The following is a 19279-nucleotide window of genomic DNA, read 5'->3' on the forward strand; positions in this document are numbered from 1 at the left end:
CAGATTGTCCATTTCATACAGTTTTTAATTCAGATGCAAATCAAGCAGGAACGGATTTATAATACGTTGTCACTCTGACAATAGCTGAAGTATTTTTATATGTACTCTTTAATCCATCATCTGTCTTTTTATCCAGCTGTGTTTGAATGGTCAGGGGTACATTTACAGTCATCTTCAAATTTATTTACACTCTTTTATAAAAGGTAAAATTCAAAATAGTCACTTTGAATAACTGGAAACTGAAAAGAGTAATACGTTTTTTTAATTTAACCATCATTTTGTGAAATGAGACATTGCTTTTGAATAGAATTGAGCTGAAAAATTAATAGTTTAAAAAAATGCCTATCGTTTGCTGATGAGCAGTGAGGCCAAAATACTAGTCAACAGTGCAGAAGACTGACTGAACTGGTCGGAGTGATACTTTTAAAGGATTGTTCAACAAACTATTACGAGTGACATACACTGCATTAGTTTATCATGTTTGTTTGCATTTTTTTTTAAAAATATATCTTCGTTGAACTAAAATTCAAAAGCAATGTTATGATTTTCAGTCATTTTTTTTTTTTCAATTTCAACTTATTTCAGTAACACCTGTTTTTTTCTTCTTTAATGGCAGGGTATGAATACCTTTGAGGATGACTAGTTGTAACTGTTTACTATAAAAGGGTACCCTCTATTTTTTTCTTCTTATTTACTATTTAGTAACACTGCATCGACTTGGCTATGACTTTTAACAGTGACTAAATGACTTAATTGAAGTGTTTTCTAAGTGTTCCACTACTTTTTTTTTTTTTTTTAGCATGACATAAGTTGTTTTGTCAGCACTAATGGAAAACAAGCTTGAGCTTCGAATCAAAACAGAAAATAAATCTTCTGACATTGAATTTATTTTTTCTATGATTTGTCTTGGGAAGAATTGGGTGCACCCATAAAACTCTTTAAGATTGTGAGCAGCACAGCAAAGACTTGCGTTTCTCTTCAATGATGTCTTCTTTCCTTCTTCTCATATGCATTTCTGTTCTTTTTGTGTTGTATTTGTGCTAAACATGAGCATTTGTCTGTAATTCCAGGTGTCCCATCATGCGCCCTGATATCTGTCTCACCCTCCTTTTTCCTCTGCTGCTCCTTCAAGGTGGGTTGATTTGACTTTTAGTACTGCTTTACATTTTGTGCTTGTCTGGTAGTCAATGATTATAAAGGAAGAGCAGTTTAAAAATGGTGTTTTAGAAAGCTTAACTTGATAATCCCATCTTCTTGGGGGAAAAAAAAGAATTAAAAATGTTTTCAATCATAAAGGTCCCTTTTACAAAGCTGTACTGTAGTATTTATTTGGGAAAACCTGATCAAGATAGCAGGACAAACATTTTTAACATAAAACGATGGCCAAGCAAGATGAGGAACAACAGTTTTAGGTTTTCTAAATGTTGTGTTATATCACTCAAGACCTGAACTTTCATTTACTCTGTTGTCTCCTGATATAATGAAACATAAACCTAGAGTTTTAACTTACCGTACTTCTTCATGTGTTTAGAAGTAAATAACTCATTCTATAGTGTAATTGTTTGTGTAAACGCAGCCGAAAATATACAAGCAGATTCCTGTGTCAGGCTTAAAACCCACCAATCACATAAATATCATTGAGAATTCACTGTTCAGTGTAAATTGATGAATTCGCTGAATAATGCCTCACATACAGCACTGAACATGTCCATCGGGTTCCCATTTGCATGTTCATGTACTGTATTGTGATTCATTGCCGCCTCTTTAAACAACCTGCAATTATTTCCAGGATATTTTACTACTTTAAACTGCTAGGTTTCCACTGCTGGAGAATTTCTGTTATCCTCGCTTCAGAGTTATTTCCTACTGCTTGTTCTTTTCCAGGCAGGGCAAATTTAGCATCTCCTTTTATAGCTCATCATCGCTTGTTCTCTCGGACCTGAGAGTTTTTGGTATTTGCCTGGAGGAAGAGGAGGGAGCTGTGCTGCAATATAATCTTTGAGTTGTTTTAAAAAATGACAGCTTTAGTACCAAGTCGAGCATTGATTATGGACCATTTTAAGACTTTGAACTTGACCAAACCAGACTGTTTTACCTTGTCAGGAGGCCCTGTTCTCCCATCATGTGCTGACAACATAGATGACATGTTGCAGCGCTAAATATCCATGTAATCCGGTCTGTCAAATTAAATTTTTCCTGACAGACAGAAGCCTTAGTTTTAATTCTGATTTCAAGGGGGTTGAGATGGGATTAAAGCCAAATGGACATCACCCTCTCAGCAGGGGGATTTATTTTCATTATCTTGCTCCTGTTTTCCCTGCTGCGATTATTTTCACAGACATCAAAGAAACACGGTCATTTTGCTGGAGGCACTTGGCCAGACAAACAGACTTTTTGTTCAGTGCAATGGGGCCCCACTGACCATGAAAAAGCTGCTTTGCCAAGACTTTCACTGTCAAGAGGACCTGGAGGCTTGAATGATGCTGGAATCAGGGGCAGATTAAAGGGTCAGGAGCGTGAAGAGGTTGGAGCAAAGGTTGCTGGTTTGCAGGTGGTGCTTCTCTTCAGTGATTAGTGTTCCGTCTCATCACCTACAAAATGATGATTGAAGACATGGGAAGACTTGAAAGCCATGGGTAGTTAGGGAGAGTCTGAGAGCACAATAGTGTGGACTTATTAGCTTTACTTTATTTTCAGGGTAAAATATTAAATCTGTTTTTCTTTTTATTCATGTAACAAGTTGACTACTCTTAAAAGATACACCGCTCCAAATCAGTCGAGTAGAAATCTTAGTAGTAAACGCAGAGGTTGTGCATTTCTGATCCTGAAGGGTTTTCCAAGAATGTAGCATTGTTCTTAATGTCACAGTTAACATTTTTATGTGGAGAAGTTTTGATGAAACCTAAAAAAAAAAAAAAACTACTCACAATTTTTGATCATTTGCTTTGATTAATTCCTCCTAATTTCCAGTAAAAGTGTACTTCTGTTGAATCACTTGTATAACCATCAGTTCATTTTGTTGACATGGTATTACCAGCTGTATTTGCATGTTTGTTTACATTATCATTGTGGCAACATATAGCAGAGTTTTGCCAAATCTACTTTTAAGAAATCATTAGATATGCTTTTTTAGATTTATATTCCTACTGTGTTTATTTAGGTTGAGATTTTTTTATATTACAATAAATAATAAATAAATTTCTCATAATTTGAGAGGACATTCTTTCATTATTCTCTTATTTCATTATGTTGCAGGGTTATATAGCATTTATTATTTCTGGAACAATAGATCATCCACCAAATGTGGCCCCTCTGATCTGACAGGTTTACGTGTGCCATATTCTTCATCCTCAGGTCTCAGCTATGAAAAACGAGCAGATGAGGAGGACAAAGTCAAAGTTAACAATAAATAATCTAGGGAGGACACACCATGCCCTTTTGTCTCCATTGAACTTTTTGAACCTATAACCTGTCTTTGATATTTTGACTTTTTGTCGCCTATTTCAGCTGAGAATCAGGTACTAAATCTAAAATAGAACTGCCTGAAGCACTGCGGTGAACAGTGTGGAAAAGCATGATTGTAAAGTCACCCATGTTCTCCTTCTTTATGTTGGACAAATGCCTCTGCAATCAGTTGGGGTTGCCACAGCAACGAGACATGTTCAGAGTGCATCCCATGTCCCGCCCCCCTCCTCTCTGTTCTACATGCGACTGAATAGATGAACGTTCGTTCTGTGAACGGCTGAAAAGAAGGTGTTTTCTGTTCTCCTGTCACCTCACATTAACTTTGAATACTCAATCAGGCATCGCAGAGGGGGTCAAGTGGGGGGTCCGGGTTAGCTTCAGAGAGGGCATCTCATTTGTTGTTTCAGCTCATGAAAGATTACAGAGACAGTTAACTTGAGGTAATTTGGTGAAAACGTCAGTGTGTGTGTTCCTGTGTGCATCATTTTCACTGTAGAAGTGTATTTACTGATAATCAGTTCATGGCCAAACTGTAAGAAGTGACTCTCTTCAAAAGCAAATGTCTGCAACTGCTCAGTTTATGAAAGATTTATTACACCCACCAGGTGAAAACAAATGGTTAAATGAAAATTTTTTTCTAAATCTGTTCCGATTACCCAGGATGTTGTCATCATCACTGGCTACTACTGGATATTTAAAAAAGCTTTTTCCAGTCATATAAGCTAGAACAAACCATAGAAAGGGGAAAATGACAACTGGTAATTAAACAATGTTATTTCAACTCCATCTCTGTTATTCTCACAACTCTTGCTCCGAGTTATCTTTAGAAATCTTGTTAAAGTGTTTACCCATGTTTGGGAGCTTCTGTTTCATCAGAATCCAGATAGTGTTGACTTGACAGCCAGAAGACCCGTTTTATGTGAAAAAACTGATATTTGTAATAAATATAATCTTTCTGTGCATATGCATGTGCAAAAATGTAAAAGTAATGACTTTTTTCTTTGACTTGGACTTTCATCGACGTAGAAAACAGGTGGAGGAGGCCTGTGTGCAGCAGAGTTTGCTGTAATTTGTTTGATGGAAAACCAGAAATATGAGACATTTTTGCAAAGTACAACATATTTTCTTCTTCTTCAACTTCACAGGAAAACATTTTAACAATAAATTGAGGTAAAAAAAATCCCCTTTTTGTTTTGTTGTAGTTCCCACACTTGAGGATTCTGGGTGTCTTTGCACATATCAGACATTTCCTCCTGATTAAATGCTGCACAGCACACAGAAAAACAACTTAGCAAGTGTCTTTATTTGATTCTCATGTAGAAACAGATTTTTGGATCTCACTTTAAAATAAATTTTGGACCACCCACCTGGGCCTTCACTTTCTCTGCGTTATGCATGTACAAATGTATCATTTGAACAATCTGCATGTCTTTTGTCCTTCATAGCTCAGCAGGGCACCTCTGTGCAGGAGATCCAAACCAGCCATGAGAACATTGTTAAGATCAACTCAGCTGCAGAAAGTTGGTATCTTTCATATCCTTTGCTTGAAAATGGCGTTAAATAATTGTTTGACCGTGTAGCAAAATCTTATGATGTTAAAAAGAGTCAAGTCAGGCAATATAATGTAAAACTTGACTGGTGACAATATAAATGTGCCAATTTTTTTTATAGTGAAGTGCCGGTAAAAGAAAGGGTGGAGTGGGAAGAGTCTTTGGGTGGTCTTAGTCTGCTGTCTGTATCAGAACAGAGTGCAGACATGACTTTCCTGTAAGCCTGAATGACAGAAACACAGCGCGCTGTTCGTAATGGCCCTCCTCTTGATCAAATACAGCCAAACATAACAGCAGCACCTCTGATTATTTATCCACGCAGCTTGTTCAGACTTGTATGAGGGAAGATTTACTGTGGTTGCAGTTTAATGTGTGCAGCACTTAGGAAAAGAAAACTGTGCTTTAGCATGCTAATCTTTGTTTGTTTAGTTTTTAATATGTCGAGTTCTTATTTCATTTTCATTCCATTTAATAAGTAGCCTGTTTAATCTTGTGATGTTTATGCGATGCAGAAAAGACAAAGTTTGGCCTCATTATATGTCTATTTTTTTTTTTCCCTAATAAAAGTGATGCAGTGTTCAACAGCCATGGATATCCTCTTTCTCATGGATGGCTCCTACAGCATGGGGAAAGGCAGCTTTGAGAGGTCCAAACACTATGCAGCCAAACTGTCTCAGGCTTTAGACATTGGACAAGACAAGGTTTGTTTCCATTTACATACATAATCCTCATGCCCTCCCTCTTCATACCATGTCAGTCACCCCACTTGCAATTCTGACTTTGTGCAGGTGCGAGTTGGTTTGATTCAGTTTGGCTCCGCTCCTCGGCTGGAGTTTTCCTTGGACTCCTGCTCCACCAGACAGGAGCTGAAGAAGCACATAAAAAAGGTGTTTTACAGGTGCGTCTCCTGTTGCCTTGTTTTTAGCCAAGATGTGTTATTGGACAAAAAAAAAGACAATTTTTGTGTCATTAAGAATGTGGCATTATTTTTAGCTTGACCGTAGGGGGGAAAAAAAAAAGGTGTTTAGTTAAATAAGTTATCTTTGTTATACATAAATAATATAAACGAAGATTCCTCAGGAGGAAGAGCAGTCAGTTTGCAACTGGAAAGTTGGAGAGATTGATTTCAGGCTTCCCCTGAATATGTGCCAAAGTTTCCTTGGGCAAGACACTGAACCCCAAGTTGTTCCCGATGTGCCTATCGGGCTACGAGTGTGTATGTAAGTCGCTTTGGATAGAAGTGTCTGCTGAATGGCTGTAGAATAGAATAAAATAGAATTTTGGGGTCAAGGATAAATTGTCTTGTTAAAAACACACACAGATGAGTAGTTTAGGTCTTGCTTATATCCCTTTAGTGAGAAATGGACTTTTCAAGATCTCTGAAGGCGTCTTAGGATATCAGACACCAAGATATTATCAGGTGATTCTTAAAATCCAGCAAGTTGCAAGGTGTGTCATTCATTCATTTGAAAACATCAATGATCAATAAACCATAGGAATCAAACAGCTCATACTTTTTTTTTTTTTCTTCACTCTGCAACATCATTGAAGCAGGCAGTGCGACACATGAAGAATCCAGATTTATTGTAAAAGCGATTTATTTGTCAGACACTTTTTCTTTTATTTATCTACCGTCCAGTTTTGCCTTTCACCTGCGTTTGCAGACCCTGAAAGGGCAGGAAAGAAACCATCAGGGGAAATCTAAACCTTCTCTAACCAGACAAGCTTTGCCAATGTGGACATAGTCTGGCTTGGTGGACAAACCATTATATTTTAGTTTACTTGTCTGCTTTTGTCTTGATAGTTCTCTTGCTTCGTAATATGGCATGATTCTTGTTAGCGCTGCTGCAAGGAGATGATCAGTTTTCACCTACTTGTCAGAATTTTTATTATTTTGGCTCATCATTATACAAGAGATAATATTGCCATAGAAGTAAAAAAAAAGAAAAAGAAAAGCATATTTTTGGATTTATTTTAAAACAACATCTAAAAACAAAAGGTCTACACAGAGAGAAATGGAAAAACACAGCTCCATGGTGCTCACATCAGCAGAATAAGTCATAGCAGATACATTCTGGGGTGAAAAAAACCCCCAAATTAATTTCAGATTATCGCTGCAACACAGGTGGTTGTTTGAAATTTGATACATGAATAAAGCGAGGGCGAGGCAGGTAATTTGACCACATGCTGAGGGTGACTCACAGTAAGGAAATCATTTGTCAAACTCCCAAGTGGGTAGACAATACTGCATACATTTAAAATTGTTAATCATACAAATCCAATTAGTTTAATAAAAACGGATTTGTACACATGTATATACATTTATTTATTGTAATTCATTGTGTAGAATTTGGATTGGAAATAGTATCAAATAGCGACTTAGATGCATGTTTCCTAGTTCATTGTTTATTTTTATATGTATAAGAATTGTATTGTCTTCTCTAAGTCTTATCATTTATTTACTTCGCCAATAAGCATCTTAAGTCCAAGAACTAAAAGAGAATCTATGAAAAATTTAAGTTTAGTTGACTTTGGCTGTCATATGCACAGTACATTAACTGTAATTACTCTTTTTGATTGTTGTTCAGACAATAACATGACCGATCTAAACTCTCCTCCCAGGGGAGGCAGCACTCAGACTGGCCTGGCTTTAAAATATATCCTAAGGAAGGGTTTTCCAGGTGGCCGTAACTCCTCCAGTGTCCCCTGCATCGTCATCCTCCTGTCTGATGGGAGGTCTCAGGGCAACGTGGCCCAAGCAGCTGCACAGCTCAAAGAGACAGGCGTGGTCTTGTTTGCTGTGGGCTTGCGCTATCCCAAGTATGTCTGGCGGCTGCGAAATAACAACTGGCATTTATAGTACATTAAACCTTTTTTTTAAGTTGTTTCCATTCTTGCTTCTCTGCGTTTGTTTTTCAGGTGGGAAGAGCTGCATTCTGTGGCTAGTGAGCCAATGGAGAGCCATGTTTTCTTTGCTGAGCATTTTAATGATGCTGTGAATGGCCTGTACACAACACTGAGCACTTTCTCTGTCTGCAATGCTACACCTGCAGGTTGGAGCCTTCCATGAAGGAAGCTATGAAAACAACTTGCGCTTGTTATCCAAACAAGGATGATTCCTTTTCCATCGTTTCGATTTTTTCCTGCAAAATTTCCATTTTGCTTTGTTTTCTGACTTTTGGTGAATTTTTGGTGTCCCCTCTTTTCCTTAAACCAATCCCATCCACCTTCTCTTGTCCCAACCTCCAGGCTGTCAGGTGGAGTCATTTCCCTGTGAGAGAAAGACACTGGAGACGGTGAAAGAGCTGCATGGGAATTTCATGTGCTGGAAGGGCTCCAGGGGGCATTACCCATACACGTCCCTCTGCCCTTACTACAGGTATGTTTGAATTCAATTCAATTGAATTCAACTTTACTTGTATAGCGCCACTTCACAACAATGTTGTCACAGGGCACAAATCATACACAAATCAACATACACATCATTTCGAGCCAATTCATACATATCCTATAATAGAAACCAACTGATTGCATCGAGTCATGACTTCGATCCAATCCCCCATCCTAAGCATGCACGTGGCGACAATGGGAAGGAAAAAACTCCCCTTTAACAGGAAGAAAACCTCCGGCAGAACCCGGCTCAAGGAGGGCAGCCATCTGCTTTGAATGGTTGTGGTGGAGAGGACAGGAAAGACAGATCAACATGTACTGTTGACTGTACTTATTCAGGAAGACCTGTGGAAAAAAGGAGAAATAAGTTAGAGACGGCAATATTGGCATATATTTATACATTAATACGTTAGAGAAATAGAGCATGGAGACAGAAAAATGTTTGCTTTCTTGCACAAAAAAATGAAAATTCTTTTTTTCTTTTTAGGTACAACAAGGTTTACAAGAGACACCCAACAGTTTGCCATAGGACTATCTGTCCAGGTGACGACCCCGCCTCCACCCTTTGACTCCTACTATATGGCTTTTTCCGTAGTATTAATAAACAAACATGCTGCTCTTTTGTCTCCTTGTCATCATCAGATCCTTGCGACTCTCAGCCTTGTCTCAATGGTGGAACATGTGTATCGGAAGGTCCAGAGGGGTACCACTGTGTGTGTCCCCCTGGCTATGGAGGAGACCCACACTGTGGTCAGTATGCTGACCGACTGCAAGTTAAAGAGATCTAATCTGACAATGTAAAGAATAACCTCACTGACGCTACCTTTCCTCCTCAGCTCCTGCATTATCTCTGGATTGCTCTGTGGATTTGCTCTTCCTGCTGGAAGGCTCTGACACTCTAGGCATAGAAGGCTTCCTCCGCCTCAGGTCTTTCCTGAAACGCTTTTTGCAGACTGTGATTGGATCCGACAGCCCCAGCAAAGTTGGCTTGGCGGTCTTCGGTCGAGAAACTCGAGTGGAAGCACAGGTTGGGAAGTTTACAGGGAACCTGAAGGGTCTTCTTAAGGCTGTAGATGCGCTGCAACCCATCGGTGGGCAGACCCTAACAGGGCAGGCGCTCCGGTATGTTACCCGTCATGGCTTCGTGAGCGAGCCGGTGTTTGCAGACGTCTCAGATGATCTCCCCCGAGTGGTAGTGCTGCTCACTGCTACTCCTGCAGCTGATGATGTCATTGAGGCCTCTAAATATGCACGAGATAGAGAGATCTTCCTCATAGGGGTGGGACCAAATACCTTAAAGGCGCAGCTGAATAATATTACAGGAAATCCCCAGAGGACTCTTACGTACACGTCGCCTGATCGGCACACTGGGAAGATACCAGAGTTAAAGGCCAAGATCTGCAGCGTGGACACACAAGGTAAAAAAAAAACAAAAAACGACATGAGTCTTCAGCTAGTGTCACATGAACATTCAGCATTACTTAACAGACTGCATGCAGGAACTGATGAGGTCTAACAAAAATAGTGAAAGAAATTTGTATCACACAAAGATTTGCAAAGGAGTTCTGCGCTATTAATCATGCAGAAACAGGTTTTCCTACTCTCCATCTTTGCATTGAAAATCTTAGTGCACTGGTGCCACCTTTAGGTCAGAAGAAAACCATTGACTTTATTAGTGTCTAAAAGTTTGTGTATTTTCAGACTATTAACTATTAAACTATTTTACACATTTCTACTTAAGATGACTGAAAAAAAACAAAACATAATCTGGTTCTCTAACAAGTCCTACATGTATATAATGGACTTAATTTGTGAAAGAAATGCAGTAAAATGTGTGACTTGGACATTTATTTATCAGTAAAATAATCTGATCAGAGCAAATTCAAACTTTTGTGATTAGCCCTTTATTTGAAGGTGAAATTAGTTTGACAACCAGTCTGTTGGATGCTAATCAGGTGTAAGTATCCTGTTTTTTTGTTGTTTTTTTTTTAAATCAATGAACTAGAAACTATTAAAGTCCAACCATCACAGTGTTTGTGGATTTGGATCAAGAACTCCACCACTTGTAAGATTATCCCTTATCCAAGAAAGATTAAGTTGTGTAACAGAAGAACCCAGGGAAGCATCTTATCTACTAAAACTTCTTTCCTTGTAGCTATAATTAGCCTCCTTTTCATCAACGACAATAATGTCGAGCCCCCATCCCCCCCTTTATATGATAGTTGGATAGTTTATTTCTAAAGTAACCTGCAGGCTTTTCTTTATGTTGAGGATGAAAAGTACCCAAGTGGTGTTGTAACTTGCTTGACTTCATACTTCAATATATTGGATAATATTTTGGTACATGCAAAAGACCGCGTTCTCATTATTACCCACCATTTATTATTACTGATCAAGCAGGGACAGATATGCTCTGTCATAGTTTGTTCTTTTTTTTTAATCACTTGAAGTCTCTCTTGTTGTACCATCATTTCCTATGAGTACTTTTACAAATTTGTCCAGAGCCAAAACTCCCAAGTTTTATTTAGCCACTAGTTTGGGAGCCAGTGGGTTAGCATGATAGGGAAGAAAATTGCATTTTGCATATTTGAACTACAAATAGGTGATACTTTTGTTTTTTTTATTTAGGTTGTCTGGGTCAGGCTGTGGACTTGGTGTTTGCCCTTGATGCCTCAGCCGGTGTCGGCCTTGAAAACTTCGCCACCCTTCAGGACTTTGTGCGCAGCCTCACTGTGCAGTTCGACATCAATCGCGACGTAGCTCAAGTAGCCCTCGTGGCCTACAGCCGGAGAGCCACCACCATCTTCGGCCTGGATGTCCACGACAGCGGCTCTGCCATCCTCAAGGCTGTAGGCGATTCCAAGTACAAGGGTGGAGTGGCCTCGACAGGCGCCGCTTTACTCCATGTTCACTCGAACATCCTCACCGTGGCCAACGGAGCACGACCAGGAGTCAACAAAGCCGTGGTGGTTGTAACTGACGGTTCAGGAGGGGATGATGCGGTGGTGCCAGCTCAAAAATTAAGAGACAACGGAGTTGCAGTTTTTGTGGTTGGTATTGGAGATGTGCAGCGAGAGAGGCTGATGCAGATTGCAGGATCAGAGGAGCACCTGATCTCAGTGCCGTCTTATGAGGATCTCAAGTACTTTGAGGATGTTCTGGTGCAGATGCTGTGCTCAGGTACACACAAAAACAAAAACAGACACCCTCCTCTGTTATTAAGGATGAATAGAAATGTGAGGTTGTTGGGGCAAATTCTGATTACATCTGTTGTTTTGTGTGTGTCTCTATTGAGATCTCTTTGGATGGGATAAGAATAAGAAACACAAATAGTGTTGTAAATATACAAAATGTGAATTCATGTGAATTTCCTGCAGTTAATTAGCTGTTCTGTTTTCATTTTGCTTCTGTCAGAGGTGAAGAAACCAGTAAATCTGTGCAAGCCCAACCCATGTATGCACGATGGGATCTGCACAATGTCAGGTGGGAGCTTTCGGTGTCAGTGCCAAGGCTATGAAGGTCCACACTGTGAAACAAGTAAGTGGCCTTTTGCTTAACACAAAAAGCTTCAATAAAAAAAGTTAATCTTGTAATGTTTTACTGTTTTAACACTAGAAAGTGACATAGTGCTGCATATAACTATGTATTTTTTAACCTCTAGCAGTTTGATCATTGAATATGAAAGTAGGCCTCCAAAGAAAACCAGACAGACTCAGCAGCTATAGTTCTTGCAGGCATTGCGACTCTTTCTGTGGTTTGCTTGCAGGAAGCAGTAGGTCTTCATCCAGAGGGGATATTCCAAGACCTGCTGGTCTGAGGAAGAAGAGCAGACAGAGGAAAAGCCACCAGGAGCTTCTGCAACGCTACAAGCTACACCGTCGGAGACACACTGCTTGACGTACACTCAGGAATGAATGAACATGAATGAGATGTTTGCGGATGGACATAAAAGGAAACTGATATGTTTTCATTATTTTTTTTCCAGTATTTAAAGTTGCATTCAGTGTCAAGTGCCTCTACTGTACTGTTTTATGTCTCGACTAGTGTGTTGTTTGTTCTTTGTAAATTGTGTGAATGCCTATCCACATTTGTGTCTGAATTTTTTTTTTTTTTTTGATGTTCTTGGATGTGAACTTAAATACTGTCTGTCTCAATTCAAAGTTAAGTCCGAGAGTACAATCACGACAAATGTTTTTATTTTTTGTGCAGATGGAAGCTGCAAAATGTGTTATATTTTCATATTTTAATTGTGTAACTTTGCTTAAAAAGGCTCAATTTGTGCTAGTCTTACACAAAAAATTACAGACTTACATTATCCCATGAATGAACAAAATTATTATTATTATAATTATTATGTACCAAATTAAATGTGTAAAAATTTGGAATGATCTTGTAAAACAGTTGCAAAGCAATATATAATGGTGAGATATTAAAATGAACATCCAAAGGAAACACTTTTTAACATTATACCTCAATCTCATTTTTATTTTACACAAGAAAAAATATAATTACCCTGTAGATGCTTGTTGCTGCAGCTTTCCTGCATCTTCTATGTTAGTTTTCAACCAATAAAATCAAGAAGGAAAAAGTTAAAAGCAAAAAGAGACATTTTCATAAACATTCTTCAAGCCTGTATTTTGGTCAGTACATTTATTTGAATTGAATAAAAAGTGCATTTTTAGCTAGCAATACAAGCCAAAAGGCTGAATAATGGTGTAAATAAATTTACATCTTGGCTACCAGCATACATGAACCAAGCTACAATCTAGAGCGGACAGAACAGACATTTTAGTTTAAAAAAAAAAAAAAAAAAGGGTTTGTTTCTTTATAAAAACAGTGGTTTCAAATGTTTGATTGTTTGCAATGTTGAAATGTGTGTTTGTGATACACTGGCCAAAATGCTACTACATCAAATTCCTTTCTTTGCAAATGGAGATAAGACAACTTCAAAAAGTCATTGCATTAATGGATATCCAGTGGTATTCAAGAGGACAGTTTTTTCTTCTGTCTGATTGGCTCGTCAAAGTCTCTGTAAGCAACTGATGAGGATGAAGGATCCCTGGAGGGGAGGATTCAACTGTCCACCACAGATGTTACAGATGATTAACCAACGAAAGCTTGCTGGGGTTTCGAGGTTTCCTTCTAGGAGGCGGATTTTTTCTCCCATTCCTATAAATTCAACAACGGACAGAAACTGTAACCCACAGCAATGTGACTTTATGTTTCATGATATGCAGATTACACAGATGATACATCTAGTGTGCTTTTAGTCTAATATTACCTTTGCTTTCTGCAGGACCTTGCCTTTTGTGGCCATGATGGAGACAGGTCTGTTTTTAAGAGCTGACGCAGAGTTTACTGGTGAAGCAGCATCTGCACTGTTGCTGTTGGACATCTGGCAAGGCGATGATGATGGTGATAGTGATGACTGGAGACTAGGCATAGTTGCTGCTTTAGGCTGTAAAATCACAGAAATAGTAAAAGTTTTGTCTTCATGTTAAGCTCGAATTGCGTCAATATAAAATGTGAAGTTTCAGAACCAGTAAACTAACTGCAGGCGCGTCCTGGAGGCTGCTGTCCAACGTGGTTCCCAGCGTGAAAGGCCCCGACTCCACTTTCTTCAGACTTTCTTTCACTTCTACCAATCGAAGCTCCACCTCTACCCTGCGATGCTCTGCCTCTCGACACGCCTCCTCCTTCTGCTTCAGGCTGATCTCTAACGAAGCTTGTCGTTTGGGGTCTGATGGAGGAAAGCCAGCAGGCAGTTAGGATTATCAGTACAAACCTCGAAGCAGTAAAGTGCCACTGACAGGAAACGCAGATGTACCTTGGCAGCCACTGAGTTCCTCTTTGGCTTCCTTTTTCTCTTTCTTTAGATTTGCCAGACTGCTCCTCACCTCCTCCCTCTCTTTCTCCAGTCGGTCTCTCTCATCTATGTAGCGCCGCAAGTCTGCCTCTGTGCGGTTCTTGCCAAGTTTAACTTCAACTGAACCTGGACACCCTGGAGATAAGAGTGTTAATCTCTTAACATGAAACACAAGATAAGAAAAAAGCTGTATTTATCACTGGCATTTATTTGATGCTGCGAGAGGATCTGAATCTTTATTCCACATTGAAGCTGTCTTTAGCTGTTGTAGCTTCATCTTTTCACTAGAGGGAGCCAGTAGCTATAGGAAGAGCTGATGGGGACAGTAAAACTGCAGCTTTGACAAGGAATCCTCCTTGCAAAATGTCATTTGGCACAGGTATGTTTTCTCTTTCTGTACAGAACCCAGTAAACCCAAGATTCCTGTTCACACTGACCTATGGTGTGCGCCTTTGGCCGTGAAGGTTGTGGGCTGCGAGGGAGCGCGGTAGCAGCAGTATGACCCTTATGGATCTGTGTTCCAGAAGAGGTGAAGACTTGTGGGATTCCCAGACTGTTCCTCTTAGGGGTCTCTTGGCTTTGGGAGAAGGTCTTGGCAGGTTGAGTTTGTAGCTGTGATGGAGTGGGGGTCGGGGGTTGTTGCTCTGGTTTGTTTGTAGCAGAGACTGAGTTGTGGCTGTTTAACGCAGGTGTTGAGTCAGGCTCAGTACGGTTGGGTGAAATGAGCTGAAATTTCAGAATTTTCACAGAAAGGTTAAAAATACAAGGTTTAAATGAAGTAGCATGCAACTGGCAGTGTTTGCAAAAAGCTTGCTACTGCTGTAAAATGTTCAATTTATAGAAACTGTCCTGGTTGTTTTTTATTAGTGGTGGGAAATAAAAAACAAATAAATAAATAAACAAATAAAAAAAAAACAAATAAAAAAACTTGAATATTGAGATTTTTTGCTTCACAATTTTAAAATAAATTTTTTTCTGTTAAAAAAAAACTATTTTGTTTCAAATGAATATAAATAATTCATTGTAAAATTTTTGTCATTTTTATTGTTTTTATTGATCTTTTTACTTGTCTTCTTGGCCATTATAGCAGCAGAATGATGTGTTGTTTTTTCCTAATTGAAATCAAGTAAAATGACGAGCAGAAAAAAAAGTTTTGTACAGTTTTTTTTTTTTTATCTACAAAAATCAGCAATATCTAAGAACTGTAAGAATCGCAATTTAAATCAAATCAGCACCCAAAAAAAATCTAAATGAAATTGAATCGGGACAAGTGCATATCATCACAGCCCTATTTTTTTTATATATATACATATACATTTTTTTAGTTCTGCATTTTGTACTTCTTAAATAGAGAAGGAAATTACACAAAGTATAAGTTTCAACACATTTTAATATGTCAATTTGTTTCTTTTTTTTTTATTTTTTAATTGCCATCTAAAACTACTTCAGTTTTTTCAGTCTTACACACACAGCCCCTTGGAGCTCTAGTCACAGCTTCATTAGTTTGTGAAACTAATTTTCTATTTTTTCATCCTTTTTTTTTTTTAACACACACTGCGTGATGCAGAAATGGTTAATATTTAATTAAACACATTTTGATTAGTTTCCTGTGCTGCTGGATACAATACGAAGCCAAACCATTGTAGGTCAACTTCCATGTTTAACAGACAGAAAGGTACTGCACTTGTTTTCCCCTAAAATTTGATTTGATTATAATAATTTTTTAGTTTTCTTCAAATAATACATTCAGATGTTTGCTGAACAATAAAGCTGAGTTCGCCGCAAGGTGTTGATGTTCAAGTAGTTTACTCAGGAAGGTTACATGTCTTGACCTTCTCTCCTAAAGTCACTTCTTAGTTGTGTTTGGAACTGAACAGGCAAAAAAAACAGAAAAAAATAACTTCAAAACTTTTTTTTTTTTTTTAACGCCAGAAATACCAGTAGCTGTTGGGACAAGGTTCAGGACTGACTGGCTTGGTAACAGGACTCTTTACTGACTTTATTGTAGTCCTGTTATTGCTGATAATTGCCAATCTTTTGCAAAATCTCTGATCAAAACAAGTGTTTGTGTTGCTCTTGTGATCCAGGTACATGTAGAGTTGCGATGCTCAGTTCATGTAGTAACTTCTATGTGGGCTATGTGTCATTTGTTATGCAGGGACCTGTTTGACCCTTGCATACAGATGAAGATAAAACAAAAGTAAAATAAAACTGTAAACTGTGAACATGCTATTGCTCCTCATAATGTGCTCAAGAAAGCCAAACTACAATACCTTAACACACCTTAACTGCTGTCTTGCACGTTTCAGATGTTTTCCTGCTTCAACTCACCAAATAATTTATCTCCAACAGCTTGTTGTGAAGTTTTGCATAAGCCTACTAATGAGCCATTAATCTGATCAGGTGGGTTGTAGCAGGGGAACATTCAAAATCTGCTGGAAAGTAGATTGTATTTGCTGATTTAGGTGATCAGTTCACCTTTGACTCATTTTGATCAGGGTGCCCAAACCTTTGCATGCCACTTTACCTCTCTTCTGAATGCCAAATACATCCAGTTGCATATATAAATTCAAATGCACATGAGTTACCTCTTTAATTTGGGAGGAGGAGTCCTTGTGCTCTTCAACTGGGTCTGGAGACTGCCTGGAAGTTTCCTTTGCAGGAGAAGTTTTATTCCCACAGGATGTATGGAGGAAGGAACGCACAGGGACTAGGTCCAGGTAAATTCTGTTGTCGTTGTCCTGTTCTGTACTCGTAAGGTCCTTAGCATCTGGCGAGCATGTTTGATTCTGTTCCAGGAGATTGTTGTCCTCACAGTTTGGCAGGCTGTTCTCATCAGCATCCTGCATGACATGGGAGCAGGATGTTAGGGATGGAAAGCAGCCAGATGAAATGAGTCCAAGTTAAAAAAGAAACTGGAAACAGGCAGAAGAATACTGCAGGGATTCTCAGTTGTCATGCTTACCTCTGGATCAGCTATTGATGCCACATCATCATACAACTCATCAGAGTTTTGAGGAATGGAAGGCAGTGTGTCTATATATGCGTTTGACTCTGAATATCTTCTCTGCATCAAACTAGAGAGGCACAAACATCCAGACATGTTGAAATTATGCATTATTCAAGCATATATGGGCGTCTTTAGGTGAGTACAGGACGATAACTTACTAGAATGAAGTCTTTGCAGCTGTGACAATGCTGGAAATTCTCTCCGCATTGACATAGTCATACGTCAGCTCCTCTGGGTCCGTTTTAGTCCCCGTTTGTGACAGCAAGAGACCAAGCCAATGACCCATATCTGCTGATGTCTTTGCCTGGGTGGAGACGGGAGGAGAAAACAGAGAGTGCATTCAGTGCAAAACAAGCACTTGCAACACCATCGGCTTAAATCCGCATGGGTTTACTTTGCATGCCATCTGCCAATATGAGTTCATGGAACGATTGCTACAGCATTGTTTCCAATGGTAAATCCTTCAAAAAGCAAAACTGTTTACTCCTCAAGCGAGCTGCGACGCCAAACTAGGAGAGGCTAGAGCTACACAATGATGTGATAACAGACTAATGCATCTTCAATGATCGGATTAATAACATATTTATAGTCATCTAGAGCTCAGCAGTTAGATCTGAATGAAAAGCTACCAGCAGATATCAGTCTCACAAACAGCTCTCTGAATAATATTTCTTTGAACCAAGTTTTTTAGCTTGAAAAAGCAGAAGGAATCCTCAAGACTAAACACTAAATTCCATTGACTATGACCAAATATGTGCTGCAGCTGGGTGGTACTAAAAGGACTAATGAAAGAGGGTGTAGCATTAGTCCACAAAATCCCACTGCATCCACACCCTTCATGCACACAAGCAGCAGACCACCCTTGTGTGCATACACATTTTACATATACCGAGTCTGATGTCAGCAGAAAGAGAGTTTCAAATGAGGACAAGTTGTTGCTAGGGATTACAGCCGAAACACGGTTTATTAGCCTCAAGTCAGAAACACACAGTAATGCTGAGGTCAGCTCTCAGCTGAAGCGAGACTGAACCCTGAACAGGAAACCTGGTGCATGTATACCTCATAAAGATCTATTTTCAATAACCTTTGCTTCAGTTGCATGTGAAGCATATGCGCTATTAATCTTTTACCTCTAACCAGCTTCAGACTGCTCTGTCAGAAATGGGAAGCACTTTCTGGTTGTTCTAACCTCCACATATGAAAGGGAGCTTTACTGTACAGCAGCTCCACTATTTATCTACCTCTAGGGTTGCAAGCTGTGTGCCGTCCATGTCAATCCTGAAGGAGTAGAGGTGCTCGGGGCTGGGGTCGGGTAAAACACTGCAGCCTCCCAGGGTCACAGCTGGCTGGCTCACTTTGTTCTTTCCCTTGTCTTGATAAAACCACAGCTGTCCATTCTTGATAAGACACCAGCAGGGCCTCCACTGGCTGTTCACAAGCACATTGAGGTAGCCTGAGTGAAGATTGAAGAGGTAAATCACAAGTTATCCATTTCTCTTCTTTGGTAATATTGTGAATAAATGCAACATAAAAACAAAGCCATTATTATAACGCATTGTTTTTATTTGTAAGTTAAGTCAATAAACTTAAATCTATTAAACTAAAGGCTCAACATGGGTTTGCATGCAGGCTGCAAAAAACAGGTTGCAAAATGAAAAGGGGAAAAATGAGAAATTTTGCAGGCTGCAGATGGTTCAGTTATGGGCAGTTTTACTCTCACTGCACAAGGTGGAGAAGAACCTTTCTAAGACCAGGAGCTTTGCACCCTAAACCATCCTGTTTGTTTTACACAGTTAACCACATACAAGCAACACAAAGGAACAGAAGTTAAACATGTTCAGACTAGAACTTAAGTCTGACACAATCCTCGATGTGTGAGAGATTGATGTGAGTATGTTTCATTTACCACACACAATCACAAAAAAAAATGTCTTTTTATGTGTAGAAAATGCTTTTATGCAGAACTATCAAAGAAATATCAAACATTTACTGCAACTT

The 19279-nt window shown here is 39.1% G+C and overlaps 2 protein-coding genes across 2 annotated transcripts in view; one reads left to right on the forward strand and one right to left on the reverse strand.

The window, feature by feature from the left end:
• Positions 1 to 1074: 1074 nt before the first annotated feature.
• Positions 1075 to 12302, forward strand: vwa2 (von Willebrand factor A domain containing 2; the record flags this gene model as incomplete). The annotated part of the gene is made up of 13 exons (XM_079260971.1): positions 1075 to 1132; positions 4911 to 4985; positions 5583 to 5716; positions 5804 to 5913; positions 7638 to 7835; positions 7935 to 8068; positions 8265 to 8394; positions 8893 to 8948; positions 9048 to 9155; positions 9242 to 9823; positions 11034 to 11585; positions 11820 to 11942; positions 12172 to 12302. The coding sequence occupies exons 1-13, from the start codon at positions 1081 to 1083 to the stop codon at positions 12300 to 12302; spliced, it is 2385 nt and encodes a 794-aa protein (XP_079117097.1). The 5' UTR covers positions 1075 to 1080.
• An 810-nt stretch (positions 12303 to 13112) lies between these two features.
• Positions 13113 to 19279, reverse strand: part of afap1l2 (actin filament associated protein 1-like 2) — a 42907-nt gene continuing 36740 nt past the window's right edge. The window contains exons 11-19 of the mRNA XM_079260932.1: positions 18523 to 18734; positions 17440 to 17585; positions 17237 to 17348; positions 16860 to 17114; positions 14709 to 14997; positions 14233 to 14406; positions 13958 to 14145; positions 13687 to 13863; positions 13113 to 13574 (exon numbers count right to left, since the gene is read on the reverse strand). Of these exons, the coding sequence (XP_079117058.1) occupies positions 13548 to 13574; positions 13687 to 13863; positions 13958 to 14145; positions 14233 to 14406; positions 14709 to 14997; positions 16860 to 17114; positions 17237 to 17348; positions 17440 to 17585; positions 18523 to 18734 (1580 nt within the window). The 3' untranslated portion in view covers positions 13113 to 13547. The remainder of the gene's footprint in view (positions 13575 to 13686; positions 13864 to 13957; positions 14146 to 14232; positions 14407 to 14708; positions 14998 to 16859; positions 17115 to 17236; positions 17349 to 17439; positions 17586 to 18522; positions 18735 to 19279) is intronic.

Source organism: Telmatherina bonti (assembly GCF_933228915.1).
Source record: "Telmatherina bonti genome assembly, chromosome: 21".
Taxonomy (NCBI): domain Eukaryota; kingdom Metazoa; phylum Chordata; class Actinopteri; order Atheriniformes; family Telmatherinidae; genus Telmatherina; species Telmatherina bonti.